Source organism: Physeter macrocephalus, chromosome 7 (assembly GCF_002837175.3).
Source record: "Physeter macrocephalus isolate SW-GA chromosome 7, ASM283717v5, whole genome shotgun sequence".
Classification (NCBI taxonomy): Eukaryota; Metazoa; Chordata; class Mammalia; order Artiodactyla; family Physeteridae; genus Physeter; species Physeter macrocephalus.
The window spans coordinates 67,658,944-67,677,907 of NC_041220.1; the positions used below are offsets into that span (position 1 = coordinate 67,658,944).

General features: G+C 41.6%; 1 protein-coding gene across 5 annotated transcripts; it reads left to right on the forward strand.

Annotated features, from left to right (window-relative positions):
* Positions 1–7,703: 7,703 nt before the first annotated feature.
* On the forward strand, positions 7,704–18,693 carry CCNG2 (cyclin G2). 5 transcript variants are annotated; one of them, XR_008617829.1, is made up of 9 exons: positions 7,704–8,957; positions 9,915–10,052; positions 10,715–10,852; positions 12,529–12,779; positions 12,977–13,055; positions 13,155–13,253; positions 15,783–15,988; positions 16,231–16,642; positions 17,457–17,595. XR_008617829.1 is itself a non-coding variant. In XM_007125042.4 (8 exons), the coding sequence occupies exons 2-8, from the start codon at positions 9,915–9,917 to the stop codon at positions 17,578–17,580; spliced, it is 1,035 nt and encodes a 344-aa protein (XP_007125104.1). In that variant the 5' UTR covers positions 7,707–8,957; the 3' UTR covers positions 17,581–18,693. The 5 variants fall into 5 exon arrangements, 3 of the variants coding, with proteins under 3 accessions (XP_028347751.1, XP_007125104.1, XP_007125103.1); XR_008617830.1 differs by having other exon boundaries at positions 7,707–8,957; positions 15,783–16,642; XM_007125042.4 differs by lacking the exon at positions 16,231–16,642 and having other exon boundaries at positions 7,707–8,957; positions 17,457–18,693.
* Positions 18,694–18,964: the final 271 nt, after the last annotated feature.

Here is an 18,964-nt window from a genome sequence, read left to right on the forward strand (position 1 = left end):
TATATATATATATATAAAATAATCCACTTATAGGGAAGTGGCAATATTCTGACTTAGTCTAAATAAGTCACAAAATATAACTTGCAGTGGTTTTAGTTAGGATAATGAATTTCACAAATATCTGAGGAATACCAGTGTCAAAAGAACATTCTGAAGGTGAAAGTTCTACCAACATGTAGTCTTGAGGAGCTCAGATGCTGCTAATCTGTTCTGAGAGCAGAAGCTACTTCCTTTTAAAAATGAATATAACATTCTGAGTTGAAGGGAGAAGACATAGTCACACAGTAGAAGCAATTTTTCTAGAAGCAGCCAAGAATCTCCTCCTCTGAACAGATTTACCCAATCTCCCTCCCCCTCCTGAGATAACTATTCTCTCCCTATCTTGCTGCTATGCTTTGTACACACTCCTGTGGTTGCCCAGATCACACTGTAACATTGTTATTTGCCACCTGGGCTCTCCCCACCTAGGCTCTAAGCTCCCTGTGGGCAGGGCCTAACCATAGTCACTTTGTATCTCCAATTTTCACTACTGTGCCTCAACAGAGCAGCTGCCTAGATAATGTTTGTTAAACTAAACAAAAGAGGCAGTAAAAAATTTGAAACATGGCATGGCCTGCATTTATAAAACACATGGCTACGGAAACCTGAATATTCTAGGAGGCTAATCTTCATGCAGAATGAGTCAATACTTTTCTACAATATTTACATAGAAGCTCTAGAGATAATATTATTATATCCATCATAAAAACTTACAAACATTGCACAACACTATAAACACAATAAATTGGTAACTTCTGGGTGCACATCAGTATCTTCTGCATATTGTGTTCGTGCCACCCCTCCCCATCTCCACCCTCCTTCCGTCCAGCACAGGCTGTAAAGCTCAAATCTGCTATTTTTAGCAGTGATCAGAGGGCCTTGACCTCCACCTAAAATGATGCTATGCAGGTTGAGAATATAAGAGCAGAACTAGCCATGACAGGGCAAAGTATTTGTTGGTTATAATCTTCGGTCGTAAACACAAAAAAATGCTTCCACGTCAAAAGATGGAAAACAGCTCAAACACCCCTAGGAGAACCAGTAGGCACACAGCAGCAGTTTCCCTTTGGCACCTCAACATTTGTAAACTACTAATATGACATACTCACATGATGTTCAAAAGTCTTAGACATGTTCCTGCAATGTCTAAAGGCAGGCAGAAAAGAAAGAACCTCTTTTTTCTTTCCTACTGACTTTCTTGGGATTTGAGTGGTAGAACTATGCTGAAACAATTGGTCTGCTTTGTTAGAAACGTGTTCATTCAAAACTCCAGGGCAAGGGCAGTTAATCCTGGTAGGTCTGGTCTCTATCTGGACAGTTTCTTTTCAGATTTGTTTGGTAGAGAGAAATCAGATTTCTCAAAAGTGTATTCACTTGCTATTGAAAAAACAAACAAAGAAAAGAAACACCTACAAAAGCATGCAGATGGATAGTTTATTGATTAAATTTCCTAATAAAACATCCAAATCCAAATTGCCTTGGTTTAGGCTAACCTAAACTACCGATGCAACCATTTTGTATGACTTTAATAGAAAGTATAGGCAAACGGATCAAGCTTATGTCCAATTTACTCCTTCTTCCTGTATACCAGGATCACTACGTAAAATAGTGGTTAAGGCTGCGGGTCCTAGTATCAGATTGTCTGCTATTGAATACTGACTCCACCACTGTCTGGCTGTGGGATCAAGTTACTTAAACTCTCTGGGTCTCTGTTTCTGCATCTGTGTGTGTTATGGGCATTACAATTATGTCAGTATGTATAAACCACTTAGTACAGTGCAAGACAGTTAATTATTGATGACCAAGTGTGGATTTATTGTGAAGCTAATGACACATAGCTTCAGGCTCCTCGCTTGCCTGGGTTCCTTCAGAGGTCTCAGGATGGGCCCTAGCAGAATGTTCACATATGTGTTGTTGTTTTTTTTTTCAGTTTTCCAAAAGTAAGACATTTTAACTGCAATCAGTTAAGGCTGCTTGCTGTCTTTCTCCACGTCAAATCGCACTGTACCATTTTCCCTTATGTTTGGAGGTGCTTAGGGTCGACCAGTATTTCGGGGATCTGGCTAAGGGGAAGCTGAGTTGTGGGACACACGGTTTTAACTGAAATTTGGAAACGCATTTTGGAATGTTTCAATAAAACAATTGAGAAATTACAAACCTCTAATTTGGATGTAAAAGAAAAGTGCCTTCTTTGTCATATATGTGTTTTTATTTAAGAACTAAGATAAAATTCTGATTAAAAAATTAATGAGATATGAAATAAAAGTGATACAAATGCATGATAAAATCAATGGAATGTGCTTGGATATCAAGACACTAATTTGAACAGATTTTTTTTCCAGATCATTCCAAAAGTGGTAGTCCCCTAAAAGGAAGAGAGAATATTCTAGTAGAAGTAATAGATAGGCTCTTGGATTGTTTGATACTCTCATCAATGAAGAGGAAGGAATCATAATATCATTTTGAAATATACTGAAATTTCTTGCTGATTTGATACAATATACTGATGTTGACAAAGATAACATGAAACTCAAAATATGTTTCTGCAATAAGGAAACAGACAACAAGCTAATTAATCAGTATGACCAGTCTTCCCCGACACCCTGAACTTTTACAGTTCATACATGAAAAAATTTTGATAAAGTTTTTCTCATATCAGACATCAATTCTAAAATATCACATCATATCAATAATGAATTGTAAAACTGAAAGAAATATTTTAAAATATGAACAATTAAAAAAAATTGATCTACCATGCGAGGGGAAAGACTAAAATATTTTTCTCCATAGAAAATTATATCACAATATTCTTATCTATGAAGATGTGATCAGAGAGTTTGCAGTCAAAGATATTGACAAAAAGTTTTACAGCCACATGTCAGGAAATTGATTAATAAAAATTATCATGGCATTTCCTCAATTTTTAAAAATAAATTTATTTATTTATTTATTTGGCTGCGTTGGGTCTTTGTTTGCTGTGCTAGGGCTTTCTTCAGTTGCGGCGAGTGGGGGCTACTCCTCATTGAGGTGCGTGGGCTTCTCATTGTGGTGGCTTCCCTTGTTGCAGAGCATGGACTCTAGGCATGCAGACTTCAGTAGTTGTGGCGCGTGGGCTCAGTAGTTGTGGCTCGCAGGCTTAGTTGCCCCGCGGCATGTGGTATCTCCCCAGACCAGGTCTCGAACCTGTGTCCCCTGCATTGGCAGGTGGATTCTCAACCACTCTGTCACTTCCATAGAGCCTCCTGATAGCCGACACCTTGATTTTAGCTCAGTGAAACCCATTTCAGACTTGAGACCCCCAGAACTGCAAGATAGTAAATGTGTTGTTTTAAGTTGCTACATCTGTGATAATTTGTCATAGTAGCAATATGAATCTACTATAGAAGCTACGTGACTGCCAAGCCTGGTTCATAAAATGAGGTACAAGTTTCACCCGGTTTTCTTTGAGCGTTGTCACCATGCCATGAAGAAGTAGAAAGACCACGTGGAGAGGCCACCTATGTAGGGGTCCAGCCAGCAGCCTCAGCTGAGGTCCCAGCCCACAGTCAACGTCAACTGCAGACACGTGAGGAATGAGCCACAAGGTGGCTCCAGCTCCAGCCTCCATCTGAATGCAACTTCGTGAAAAACCCCGAGTAAGGACTGCTAGCTGAGCTCAGCCAAACCCAGAACTGTGGAAGATGATAATACATTTATTGTTGCTGGTTAAGCCACTAAGTTTTGGGTGATTCATTATCCAACAATAGATCACTGGAACATGAGTATATGTCAAATTTTAAAAATTTATAATTTTTCTGGATTTGTCCCATTTAAAATAAATATTCACTTTCATATATTCACTTTCATATCTAATTTGTATTTCTAAATTCTACTTTTTCCTAGAGAGAACCCGTCCAAACTGTAAAGTTTCAACTCCCCATCCCCCATCCCCACAAGGGGAAAGAAAAAAACAACAACTAGTTCCTGCATGTAGTCATAATTTCTTGTTCAGAATGTGGTTGAAAAACATAATAATATGTGTAATTAAACAGACCTGAGAATCTTGAAATAAAGAAATCTTTATTTTTAGAAGTTAAACCCTCATTTTGAAGACACTTAAAAACAAAAGCAGGGCTTCCCTGGTGGCGGAGTGGTTGAGAGTCCGCCTGCCGATGCAGGGGACACGGGTTCGTGCCCCGGTCCGGGAGGATCCCACATGCCGCGGAGCGGCTGGGCGCATGAGCCATGGCCGCTGAGCCTGCGCGTCCGGAGCCTGTGCTCCGCAATGGGAGAGGCCACACAGTGAGAGGCCCGCGTACAGCAAAAAAAAAAAAAAAAAAAAAAAAAAGCAAAATTTAAGCTTATATTACTTGTTCATATCACTTTAAATGCCAATTGCCTTTTCATTTGAGATGAACATGTAATACTTTCACAGAAAATAAAAACTTCCTTTAGGAATAAGACAATATATTCAACAGATGTCTTCTAAGTGATTCTTTGCTGACAGTGTCAATTTCCCATAGCACTATGATGTCAAGACAAGACTGGAAGTATTTGACTTAGGTTATGGTTCTTGGGATAAATCATAAAAGAAGAATGTGTTATGTAAATAATAATGCACAGTGTCCCAGAATGCAGCCTGGGCTATTTCAAATATAGTTGCCTTGGAACAGACACACCATTTTGAGATAATCAGCTCTGATTTCAGGAATCGCCATATTCTCAGTTGCACCCCCCTTTGACGGTCTTTCTGCACCTTGTCAGGGCTACTCCATTTATTCCAGTTGACTTTCAGCATAACAGAAAGAGGTCTGGATAGTAAAGTCAAGAGTCAGCCACAGGGGCAAGTGAGCTTTGAGTTCTCTGTTTTCAGAGATAGTTTGCACAAGACTCACTCACTTGCAGGCTAGCAGGGCTGGGAGGGGCTAATCTGGCTGGCTGGAAAAAGCCTTGCTGTGGTCATTCAGAGGGCCTCTACAGTGAAGATAACTCCCTCAATTCCAAAACTGAGTACATCAGCATGTGGGAATGAATATCCCTAACCCTTGCATAAATAAGCTCCCTGAAAGGTGCAACATGCTTCTATCTTTAACAATAACAGCAACAAAATATCTATACCAAAATAGATTAGAATGTTGGATTTGCTATTTCAGATTTGAAGTCTTGTCCATAAGAGAGTCAGAAAGCAGAATATATGAGATGTTCCCTGATTTATTCTCTGATTGCTTGAAGAAAGGAATTCGTTGTCTGCCTATAAATTCTCATTCTTTCAAGTTCACATTCAAAAATGAACCCTTGGTTAAAAAATCTGAATTACTTCAACCCCTGGTTAGGTTATGCTTTCCCTGTTTCTCTCCCTCTGACAAGAATTCCCGTCTCCTTTACAGGTTCTGCTAGTAAGGTTACTCTAAGCATGGGAAGTTTGGGGCTGCAAACCACCCTTAAGAACAGAAAACAGCTTACTTAGGCAGAGGGCTAGAAATAGTGAGCAGAGGGGAAGAGGAAGTGTGGCCTTTTGTCAGCTTTACCCATCCTGAGCCTGAGCTTTTTTCTCTTGTAGGGCTGCTTTCCTTTGATGAGGTTAGGGATGATCCCTTCTTGAAGTCACAGCATTGTGAAAGTCCCATCAGCCCAGGAGTACATAACAAAAGTGCTTTTACACCTGTTTGTATTTAATCTTTACATCAGGCAGAAAGAACTACTCCCAGGGGTCTCCTCTCCCCCAGCCATTTGTTTATTTGTATGTTTGCTTTTTCAGATTAGAAAGCTGAGGGTCCTGGGACTTCCCTGGCAGTCCAGCGGTTAAGTCTCTGCCCTTCCAAAGCAGGGAACATGGGTTCCATCCCTGGTCTGGGAACTAAGATCCCACATGCCGTGTGGCTTGGCCAAAAGGATTAAAAAAAAAAAAAAAAAAAAAAAAAAAAAAAAGCTAAGGCTCTGGATAAATCAAATTATTCAAGGTATTTGAGGAATTATCTCCAGTGAGAAGGAAAGCTGGGACTCAAAGTCAGGTATTTTGATCACTTGCTGGAGCTTTTGCCCTACACCTCAGATACACCAAGGCATATTCTGGGACTGTGTTTTGTTTATCAATTTTTGTGTCTCTCCCTAGTACCATGCCTGGCATCTAGTGTGTGTTCATTAAACATCTCTTGAATAAAAAGCCAGTGTTTATTATCTAAACCTATCATTTGTGAGAAGGAAGATGATACCTGGAAAGTTTTGTGGGAATTTTGATGCCTTACAAAGTTCAGGGAAGTTGAGTTTAAGGCATTTGGGGCAGCAGCCACTTGGGAATGTGCTATTTTCTTTTCAAGGTAGAAGCTTAAGTGTGGGTAGGTTTGAAGGACACTCCTCAGGAGTCGAGGATTCGCTGAATGAAGGCATTGTTTCTGTGTGGCTGTGCTGCTGTTTATTTCCTGCTCTGTGCCCACCTTCTGGTTTCAGTTTCAGATGTCACTGAGGACAGCTGGTTCCCTGTCAGGCCTCCATGGGGTTATGGCGGGCAGACTATCACCCAACCCCACTGCACCTCCATCAGTGTGCTGCAGAAGACCAAATATAATAAGTCTCCTCCAAGCCCTTCTTGAGGACTGCCAGATTTCTGATTCCCTATTTTGTATGTGCACATGATGAAGGAAAATTGCCCTCAAGAGAGCTTAGCAAAGACTGAAAGGCAGCTGACAGGTAAAGGCTGATTAGCATAGGGGAGATTGTCTTTTTGATACCTAAGACCTACAACTGTAGCAAAGTGAGCCAACGTGATAAGGACAAATAGAGCCTGGAGGACGGCTGTCATTAAAAATTTTTTTTAAGTGTTTGAAATTAAAATTTTACATTTCCTTCTTCACATCACTTATTCTATATCTTATGTTCCTCTTCTACCTTTGCCCTTTTACTTGAAAAAAAATCCCCATCTGTTAATGTAATTTTATTAAATTTCCAAAACCCTGAACAAGGCCACACCTCTCTGAAATAGGAGGATTAGCTCTTTGAGCTGCCCTCCCCCCAGTTGCTCTGTGCTCCAGACATCTATGTCTAGTCCCAGCTAATATGCAAAGGGATCTATTTCTAAATTTCCTTAGCTGCTCTGGAAAAAAGAAAAAGCTGTTGTGAAAGCTATGTTATGTGCATATTTTACAAGTAACCAAACAATTTTACAAGTAACCAAACATGCACAGAAAACATACAGAAGGGCAGAAAAGAGAAATCAGTTCCTTAAGGCTAATTATTTAGAGTAGAACTCGAGAAAGTGCTATTTACCGATTTGCATATTTAGCAGATGGCCAGCGAGGAAGTGAAGCAAGAGAAAGTAAAGAAAATAACTATAAACGTTGGAGGAGAGCCTCTTACATCCCCCAAAAGATATTCCATGTGAAATTTTCTCCGGCTAAGGCACTCTTTGCTTTGCTTTTTGCCCCGCCTCAGGAGACGTGTCGCCTCTTAATAACAACTCTGTAATAGACAATAAATGATAATTTATGGGTGACCAAGGACCAAGAAGCCTCTCTGAGTCTTCATTAAAACAACAGTACAAGTACAACCTCAGGAGGTAGGCAATTGTTAGATGTTTGCTTGCCATTGTCAATGTGCACAGATAATCTTTTGTTTTTAAAAGTCCCTTTATTGAATATTTATTTTTATTACGGAAAAATTTCAAGGTACACAAAAGTAGAAAGAATAGTATAACAAACCCTCCCGTATCCATCACCCAGTTTCAACAACTCTTTTTGCCAATCTTGTTTCACAGTTCCTTTCCATTTTTTTTTTTTCCTTTTGGTCGGTAAACTTTAAAGCATACACAAAGATGATAGCATTTTACTCGTAAATATATCAGTAAGCACCCTGAAAATTTTACAATAACTTGACTGGTTATCGCAAAATTGACCTGCAGAACAAAATAAAGAAGGAACGTAGAAAACCCTCCCGTGGTGGAAGAAGTTGTCACAAAGATATCTAGCTATTCTAGCTCTTCGGAGGTGGAAACCACGCGTGGTATTCCCTTGGGACCGGGCCGCGGGCGGGGGTGTGTCGGGGGGCAGTGTTGGTGATGGCGGTGGGAAGGTACAGACCCCTGGGCAGGTTAGTGAATTTCTCCGAAGTGGTCCACCCAGGCATGCGCAATCCAGACACCAGAGTTGCTAAGGCCCTGAGGCAGATAGAAGCGCAGGATACAGTGAAAACCAATCAGAGGGCTCAAAGGATAATCAGTTAGCCAATCCGGATTCGAGACTGAATCAGAGCTTCAGCATCCTGCTCGCCCCCACCGATATCCAATCGGGGAGCCCGCTACTTTGGGCGGACTTTTCAAAACAGCGAAAACAAAACAAATCGGGGACCTTTAAAAGGTGCAATGTGACCAGAAACTATCTCCTTCCGCCCCTCACGCCTATCACTCCCTTTCCTTCCTCCATAGGATCAATCGAGGAATAAAGCCGTGCCCAAATTCCATCCTCCTACTTGGGAGGGAGGAGTGGCTCAGTAAAGCAAAGGCGAGTTGAGGAGGCCACAAAGCTGGCTGGAGACGTACACTTAGAGGAGGGACTCTTTTTCAAAGTCTGTTGAGGAGGCGGCGGATCCCTCCGCGGGGAGTCACGTGCCCCGCCCCCTTGGGGGCGTCGGAAACTCAAAACAAAAACAAGGGGTTTTGTTGGGGCCTCCGCGGTGGTGGCGGCGTCAGCGGCGGTGGAATCCATAGTGGGGCAGGGCTTGAGGGACCGGCGCAGCGCCCCAGCCGGAGGGTGGGCGCGCGGGGAGTGGGATGAAGCCGGGGCTGTGAGGCCGAGGCGGCGGTGGCCGGGGGGAAGGGTCGGATGCCGGTCGGGGGCACCACTGAGGCGGCGGGTCCCTGACCTCGGAGACAGGTCCGGACGTCCCCGCCGCGCCCAGTCCCATCCGACCGTGACGCCGCGGGCCGGTGGAGGCGCGGCTCGAGAACGGTGAGTGGGCCCACCCGGGATCGCGGAGCTTCTTTGTTCATGGTCGGGACTGCGAGGAGCGATGTCAGAGTGCCCACCCCTCAGCTTGGGGAGCGATTCCGGTCCTGCCCTCAGCCCTGGGGCAGTGGGCGCCCAGAGACGGAGAGATGCTGATGGGATGGATGGATGGAGGGTCGAGGAGGCTGAAGACAGTTCTTTGGTGTCCCCCCCCCTCATTTTGTCACGGTGGCTCGCTGGGGTGGTTCTTCTTGGATTGACAGCCCCGGGTCTCCGCAGAATTGCGGAATCAAGGCATCGGTGGACGGAAGGGTATTGTCTGGGCACGGGGCGGGCTGTCGATCGGGTGGGTCGCGCCACCCCAGCGCTCTCTGGGACCTAGGTTTCTGCCCCTCGGGTTTTGTTCAGAGGAGGCGCTGCCGAAGCGGATGGGGAAGGCTTGGGGGCTGGACTCCAGCGAGAGGGGCTTCTGGAAACGGGCTCCGCGGGAGGGGCGGGGCTTGGGAGTCTCCTCCCTCCGGTTCTTTGTTCAGTCGCGAGACTTTCCCTCCCCCAACGTTGTGCAAAGCCCCTACCTCCCGGACCCGCTGCCCTCGGAGCCCCCAGTGCGTTCCACTGGACAGAAACCCCTCCGCCCGCGACTTCAGGTGGGGCGGACCGTCCGGACACCGCCGCCAGAGGACAGTTTCCTGTTTGTGAAAAGGCTGGGAGACCGGGACTGGCCGGTCTGACCCAGCGCTAGCCGGCGGACGTGACCACGGCCCCTCCCTCTGCCACACCTCCCTGGCGGTGGGGGAGGATTGCTCTGGGGTTCGGCTGGACGTGACTGGTGCCCTCACCCGCTTTTCTCCGGGGTGTGCTGGGGCGCCCCTCGCTGGAGGTATTGGCCTCAGCTCTTTTGTGCTTCCCCCCTCCCCCCTCCAGGATACAGTCTAACTGTGTGTGGTGTCTTTGCTACAGATGAAGGATTTGGGGGCAGAGCACTTGGCCGGTTGTGAAGGGGTCCAGCTCTTCGGATTGTTGAACCTCTACCTAGAACAGGAACAGAGATTCCAACCTCGAGAAAAAGGGCTGAGCTTGATCGAGGCTACCCCGGAGGTAAGTCCCAGGAAAGATAACTTGCTCTAGTCGCTGACAGGGCTTGGGGAGATAACTTTAAATTTTTTTTTTTTTTTTTTAGTTGAATCTAGACTAAAGGCTGCAAAGTTTCTTAAGACCACAAGTGGTCGTCCTAGAGTACTAAGATGAATCTTAATACAGGGTCATGCTTTTGTTTCTTAGCAAGAATGAGAGATACTAAATCTAGGGAAGTGTGGCTTCAAATGTGGCACCCCCCAGCCTGCAGCTTCAGGGTGGGAGACTCCCTGGGAATTGAGCAGGTCATTTGTGGAAATACCCTCTGTCTATGCAATACTGTATAGTAGGCTCTTAAGTGATTTTTTTTTTTTTTAAAGAAAACAAGCAAGGAACCTTCTAGATGTCCATTACAAGGGAATTGAATTATATTTGCTCTTATCCTCTGGAAGTGTGGCAGTAGTTTGCTTTATATTGAATTGCTGAATGTCTTTTATGATGTATATTTTTAAAAAGCAGTGTTGTATACACATTTTGTATCTGAAAAACCGTAGTGCTGTGGTTAACTGATAGTCCCCCATATTCTTGAAGATTCCAGGGAAAAAATTACCTTATTTGAATCTGTGTGTATTGTCCATTCTAGTTCTAAGACAATCATAAAGTTTGGCTCTTGGTTTTTGTTGCAGAATGATAACACTTTGTGTCCAAGATTGAGAAATGCCAAAGTAGAAGATTTAAGGAGTTTAACCAACTTTTTTGGATCTTGCACTGAAACTTTTGTCCTGGCTGTCAATATTTTGGACAGATTCTTGGCTCTTATGAAGGTATTTCATCGTTTTTATAAATAAAACTTCATTTTTTTATACCCAGTGCCTAGCACGATGCCTAGAATACAAGGATTCAGTAAATATTTGGCAAATGACTGTAATTATGTCACTATACATAAACATTTTTAATATTCGGAATTGTGATCTTTAGTCCAGATTAAGAGACTACAAAAGTAAGCGTATTATTGTATCTTAAGTTAGATTTTCCTGTACCTCTTACATACCTTCTCTTTAAGGATGTGAAAAAATGAAGACTACTGTTTTTTTAGGTGTTTCTATATACATAGCTCTCAAAATAAGGTTTTCATATTTTAATCTTCCGTTATGTTTCTGTTGAGCCTAGGTGTTTTTAAACACTTGAAACATGGCAAGTGGAAGTATAGCAGTATGTTAAAGGTGACCTATTGCCTTCACTATGAGAAATCTTTTCCAAGCAGGGAGCCACAGTCTTATTAACAATTAGCAGCAAGTCATATGATATCACTTATATGTGGAATCCAAAATATGACACAAATGAACCTATCAGTGAAACAGAAACAGAATCAGGGACATAGAGAATAGACTTGGTGGTTGCCAGGGGGAGGGGAGTGGGAGAGGGTAGGAATGGGAGTTTGGGATTAGCAGATGCAAACTGGTATATAGAGAATGGATAAACAACAAGGTCCTACTGTATGGCACAGGGAACTATATTCAATATCCTGTGGTAAACCATAATGGAAAAGAATATGAAAAAAAATGTGTATATATAGGTATAACTGAGTCACTTTGCTGTACAGCAGTAATTAACATTGTAATTCAACTATACTTCAATAAAAAATAAATTAAAAAAAAACCAATTACCAGTAACTGTTAAATGTGGTGATACTTCTGCCAGTAGGATTGCTGTCAGCTGCTGGGTCAGTTTTCAGGGCACTGAAAAGGGAAGCCATCTGTCCATGGCAGCTTGTACATATGCTCTACTCTGCACATCTGATGCAATATCTCTCTTGGGGAAATTTGCAGTGAAGTATGGGATGATTCTTAAATAGATAAGAAGATACAAAGATGAATGTAGTATTTTTATATCCAAAGAAATACATTTTCTTGGTGTTGGAAGGCTTAATTTATTTTGGGGGAGGTTGTGCTATTATGAATTTCATAAGTTTGAAATATAATGTATAACTGTGAGAAACCTAGCTTTTGAACTTGCATTAAAAATTTTTATCCGCATTTAAATTAAGTAATTTAAATGCTGAAAATGTCTTTTTTGTTTTTTAAAGGGAGGATAAGAGAGCTTAAAATGTAAAAACGATTAAGTATAACTGTGTGTAAGGGTAAGTACGGGAAGCAGCTTGATTGTGTTCTGTTTTAAGAATAGGGGCTCATTATAATATTCTTTTTTTTTTTTTTTTTTTTTTTTTTGCGGTATGCGGGCCTCTCACCGTTGTGGCCTCTCCCGTTGCGGAGCACAGGTTCCGGACGCACAGGCTCAGCGGCCATGGCTCACGGGCCCAGCCGCTCCGTGGCATGTGGGATCTTCCCGGACCAGGGCACGAACCCGTGTCCCCTGCATCGGCAGGCGGACTCTCAACCACTGTGCCACCAGGGAATCCCTACAATATTCTTTCAAGTGTCTGTTTTGCTAAGTTAAAGTGACAATTGTTGGAAGAAATGTTTTGTTCTTTGTTTTTCAGGTGAAACCTAAACATTTGTCTTGCATTGGAGTCTGTTGTTTTTTGCTGGCTGCTAAAATAGTTGAAGAAGAATGCAATATTCCGTCTACTCTTGATGTAATCCGGATTAGCCAATGTAAATGTACTGCTTCTGACATAAAACGGATGGAAAAAATCATTTCTGAAAAATTGCACTATGAATTGGAAGCTACTACTGCCTTAAACTTGTTGCACTTATATCATACTATAGTACTTTGTCATACTTCAGAAAGGTCAGTGGGGTTAAAAATTAAGATTTTCTACTTCAGCATTGCTATAAGTAACAGTAAAGAGTTAGAACGCTAGTGAAATTTATGTTTTTACCTGCTCCAGACTTTCAGCTTGGACTTTTAATGACAAGTCCTTAGAATTGTTTAAATCTGTAGAAGTTTAATAAATAAATAGTTTGTTCTTTCTTTTCATTGTATAGGAAAGAAATACTGAGCCTTGATAAACTGGAAGCTCAGCTGAAAGCTTGCTGCTGCCGACTTATCTTTTCAAAAGCAAAAGTAAGTCAGTTTCTTTCTTATACATGTCTCACAGTTTCTGTTTTTTCCCCCAGTTTCTATTTTGAATTTAAAAAATTATTTTTCTTTTTTTTTTTGTAGCCATCTGTATTAGCTTTGTGCCTTCTCAATTTGGAAGTAGAAACTTTGAAATCCATTGAATTATTGGAAATTCTCCTGCTTGTTAAGAAACATTCCAAGGTAAATATCTTCAGAACTTATTCTTTAAAGCAAGTTTCTTCCTAGTGTTTTATTTTTTTCTGTGGTGACTTAATCATTAAGTAACACTTTATGGGGCTCTTAACTTTTACTCATTTATTCTTGTATTTTAAGTGTTGATGTTCTACAAATGCAGCTTCAACCCAGACAGTATTAACCTGGAAGGGAACCTGGTCACTTAGGCTAGCTTCTTTCTGCGTTTAGACATCCCTTCTGTAGTCTTCTTGCCAGTTGGTAATACAGCGGTCTACCTTGCCCCATGCACGCTGTTCTAAAATGCGTATTAAGGGCTTCCCTCGTGGCGCAGTGGTTAGGAATCCACCTGCCAGTGCAGGGGACACGGGTTCGAGCCCTGGTCCGGGATGATCCCACATGCCGCAGAGCAGCTAAGCCCACACTCCACACTGCTGAGCCCGCACTCTAGAGCCCACGAGCCGCAACTGCTGAGCCCGTGCTCCGCAACAAGAGAAGCCACTGCAATGAGAAGCCCGTGCCCTGCAATGAAGAGTAGCCCCCGCTTGCCACAGCTAAAGAAAGCCTGTGTGCAGCAACAAAGACCCAACACAGCCAAAATAAATAAATAAATAAATAATAAATTTATTAAAAAATAAAATAAAATGCATATTAAGAAGTAGAGTTAGTAAATGCACGAATGGCATCCCATTACATCTGTAGGACTGAGTCATCGTCCCTTTAGTAGCATTACCAAGATAACATCAGCTATGTTTTTCTTATAAACACTCTTGTCAGGCCAGCCTGATAAGTTTTTTCAGTCATAAAGAGGTGTAAACCAAACATAAGCACAGTCATTTTTCTTAAACTGATAGTGTAGTTGGAGAAGTATGGAACTGAACACGAAGCAGGGTATTCTGTCATTTCTTGTTCTGTGTTGCAGTCCCGTAGGGTCTGTGTCTTTGAACATAGGGAATACTTCGGGATTTGGTTAGCAGAGAAGTAGGGTAGACCGTGAGAGGCACAATGTGTTGGAACCTGGTTCTACCAAAAGAATCTTAGACAGTGGCAGTTTGGGCAGCAAAGGCTTACGGCTAGGAAGCTGGTGGGCTAGAAGGGTTTGGGAATCATTTTAGGGTAGGTTTGTAGATAGAATATCTAGGTGATAGTCACAAGCAGGAGGAAGTACACCCAACTCAATGGTTTTTAGAGGCCAAGCATGGAAATGAGGCAAGGAGTCACAAGTGACCAAGATTTGGACCTAATGGTAGAGAGAATATTGGTACCATTGAGGGAAATTGGAGAGAAGTTAACTGTGATCAAAGAAGTATGATTTTAGGTACTTGTATACCTTTCAGATAGGTAGCTGTCTAGCAGATACTTGGCAGTCTGGACTAAAAACTCCAGATAAATTATAGTTGGAGATTGAGATTAGCAATTTCCCATGAGGAAATAATAGTTGAAACCGTAAGAAATTCTTGGGAGTCCTTTGCTTAGGGGTTGATTAAAACTCTGGGTTTTCAGTGTTGGCGGTTTCCCCACGTAGGGGATGTAGGAGGTGATGTCAGGAGAATAAGAGAGTGGTAGAAGCCAGGCTGCCAGGGGATTAAGATGTGACTGGATTAGGTGGAAATGGAGGCCAAGATGATATAAAATCATGTTTTGTGGTCAAGTATATGCAATGTGAAGCTTTTTTTTTTTTTTCTTTGCGGCATGCGGGCCTCTCACGGCCGTGACCTCTCCTGCTGCGGAGCACAGGCTCCGGACGCGCAGGCCCAGCGGCCATGGCTCACGGGCCTAGCCGCTCTGCGGCCTGTGGGATCTTCCCGGACCGGGGCACGAACCCGCGTCCCCTGCATCGGCAGGCGGACTCTCAACCACTGCGCCACCAGGGAAGCCCGAAGCATTTTGTTTTAATACATAACTTCCAGCTTTATTTTAAACACGAATTTACTAGTTTGAATCTAAACCTTTTATGATAATGTCATTTGGAAACATCTTTGGTGAAAATTGATTCCATGAAATAAATTGGGGCACTCCCCAGTGGTGGAGGAACTGTGCCCTTCTGGGGGAATTCCTCTTCTCTCACATTGCCAACTTCTCCATTTGCATATATCTGGTGTCTTAATGTAAATGCGTATTTTAGCAATCCAAGTAGTGCTATGTTACAGAAACGTAAATTATGTTAAATTCCTTTGCATTGCGACTATCAAAGTATATACTTGATAATTGATTTATTAACAGACCTAGTGTTTTTAGGTTTGTGTGCTTTCTTAAGATAGGCAGAGTATTCTCTGTATTGAATCCTATGTAAATGATTTATACCTGTGGTGCTCCTCCCCTAAAGCAGTGGTTACCAAATTTTGACTGCACATTAGAATCACCTGGGGAGCTTTAAAAAACCTTGATGCCCAGATGACACCTCATATCAATTAAATAAGAGTATCTGAGGCTGGAGCCCCAGGCATCATTATTTTTTAAGGATCGCAGGGTGATTCCAAGGTGCGGCAAGGTTTGGGAACCGCTGTCATAACCTCTTCATTTAAATATTTTTTTCAGGTTAATGACTCCGAGTTTGTTTACTGGAGGGAGTTAGTTTCTAAATGCCTTGCTGAATATTCTTCTCCTGAATGTTGCAAACCAGATCTTAAGAAGTTGGTTTGGATTGTTTCAAGGCGCACAGCCCAGAACCTCCACAATAGCTACTATAGTGTTCCTGAGTTGCCCACAATACCAGAGGTGGGGTGTTTTGATGGAAGTGAAAGGTAAGCAGGTTCCTTGACTAATGAGACTTCCCCAGACTAAATGTTACTGATTTTTGTGTATCAGAGCCCCTACCTCTGATAGCATCATTTCTTTGGGTAAGAAAATTAACCAGAAGTAGTTTTATTAAAATAGGCAATAGTTTGGAAGTGTACCCCCGCTCCCCACTTTTTTTCTTAATTAAAAAACAACAACAGGGGCTTCCCTGGTGGCGCAGTGGTTAAGAATCCGCCTGCCAATGCAGGGGACACGGGTTTGAGCCCTGGTCCGGGAAGATCCCACATGCCGCGGAGCAGCTAAGCCTGTGCACCACAACTACTGAGTCTGCGCTCTAGAGCCCGTGGGCCACAACTACCGAAGTCCGTGCTCCTAGAGCCCATGCTCTGCAACAAGAGAAGCCACCGCAGTGAGAAGCCCACGCACCGCAACTAGAGAAAGCCCGTGTGCAGCAACGAAGATCCAACATAGCCAAAAATAAATAAATAAAATAAAAATTAAAAAAACAAAACAACAACAACAACAACAACAACAAAACCAGCATCCTATACGTCATTACCTCCCCGGGACTTATAACTGGAAGTTTGTACCTTTTGACCACCTTCACCTACCACCCCCTCCCCCCAACTCCGGCAACCACCCATCTGTTCTCTGCATCTGTGAGTTGTGTTTTGTGTTTTCAGCTTCCACATATAAGTGAGATCATACAGTATTTATTGTTCTCTGACTTATTTCACTCCTCCTGTTTAAAAAAACTGGTTGTTTCCCATCTTCTTTGCTTTTTGAAATACAGTTTAGTTTAAAAAACAGCATTCTGGGTTTTTTAACATTAGTATGAATTTCTAAAATGGTCCTATGGAAAGAGGCTGCAGGTTAAATGACTGGAAAGTAAAGGGAACTACTACCACTGATGCAGCAGAGTTCTGTAGAGATTTTTAGTTTTGTCAAATGCCATCTTATTCAGAGTTTATTTTTGTTGGTAAAGTGAATTATTTAATTTTATTGAATTTCACTGTTTTATGCTGTAGGGAGAAGAGACCATAAGTTCCATTTTCCTAGCTCATTGGTTTCTTAGTTTGATATTTGAGAAGTTCAGTGATGCAATTATTGATGCAAGAAAGACATCAAAACCATGTGATAGGAGATCTTTGTCATTAGTTTGCATTTATTGGATTTAAATACTTAGAATTTTATAGTTGCTGACAGAGTTATTACTTGGTACAAGAATAATAGTTTGGCAAGTGGTAATTTGTTTAAACCTCTTAAGCAAATCTGTATTTTCTAAGGAGATTACAATACACTTCACTTTAGGAAGTCCTTCTAAGTTAAATTTTGTCTCTGTAGAGCTTAAATTTTGAATGTAAAAATCCTGAGACTAGAGCTACTTGTTCAGGAGTTTAATTTTGCCTGTACGACATTTAAATGTGTTTTAAATGATGGGATCCTCTTCTCTCTGTCTCCTTTTCCTTTTAGCGAGGACTCTTGTGAAGATATGAGTTGTGGAGAAGAGAGCCTCAGCAGCTCCCCTCACAGTGATCAGGAGTGCACTTTCTTCTTCAGCTTCAAAGTGGCACAGACACTGTGCTTTCCGTCTTAGAAATCTCATTGTTCTGGGTCCAAAATTAAAGTGTGTGTACAGGTTTCAAAGCAATAAATGGGGGAGTAGGTAGTTTCCTGGTGCAGCCCCCATCTAGGCAGGAATTGCATAGACTCTGGAATACCTACCTTCTATTTATTATTCAGATCAGATCTGGCCTATTTTCATATTTAATCCTAAGCCATCAAATGGGTTAGTGCCTCTTAAAAAATTAACAATACTTCAGACATTGGCACTTTATTTTTCTCCTTGATCTTTAGCTACGTGGGGGAGGAGGGAAGGTGCTGATACCTTCAATTTATTACTTTTCAAGAAGATTTTTAAAGATGAATAGTGTAGCTTCAACTTTTTTATAAAGCCTTCAGGTGTCTTTATTGAAACAGATTGGGAGTGTGCAAGTGCTTCCTTAGCAGGGACAATGGATAATCCTTTAATGGTTTATCTTAGATCTCTCTCTCTCTCTCCCCCCCATTCTCAGAGCAGAGAATATACTCTTAAATGTCAAAAACCTTTTTTTGTTTGTTTTTTTAAATGATCAGTGTTCTATCTGATGCAGACTCTAGAAACTTAGGAATTATAATGTTGACATTTCTGTGAATTTTAGTATGTAATATCTTCATTTCTTTGAGGTTTCTGCCAAAACAGAAATAAGCAACAGACTAAGGTTGTTGGATAGTTGCATTCCTAATGCCTAAGTGTTGTCAGACTATAGTATTATTTTAATGTTTTTAAAACAATCCATAATCTAGTTTTGCATGTACCTGTATGAGAGCAGTGCAGCAAGTTGAACAGAACTAGGTAACTATGGAATTGATAAATGTTGATCTAGCAGCACATTTTGTCTCATTTTCTTCTATTAAAAAAGTCTGCATGATTACATTGTATTTCCTTTGTAATTCACGTTTCAAAAATAATGATATTGTACATGGGTGCCAAGACTGAATATGAAGTGTAAAAAAAACCAAAAACCTAAGTGTTTGTAGTATTATAGTTTTAAGCGTATCTGTGTGGTGGTACAGCCATAAGAATAGGGATTTATAAACTCTGTACACATGAGATTTTGTACAGAGAATTTTTTTAAACTTTATAAACTGTATATGAAAATGTAAATCTTTAAAAATGTACATAAAAATCCTGTATTTTTTTACTGTGTGTGTGATAGTCTAGTCATTGCATGTAAATATAATTTATTGTGTATTCTGCATTATAAATCATATAACGATGACTTACTTTTTTATTGGTAAGTCAGCATCCATTGGATGTTTTTTGAAGTGAATCTTTTTGAAGTAATAATAGATTACAACCCAAAATAAAAATATTAATGAATTGTACGCCTTGTTTGCAGTCACATTTTAATTTTTAACTTTTTGGTGAAAAAGAAAAG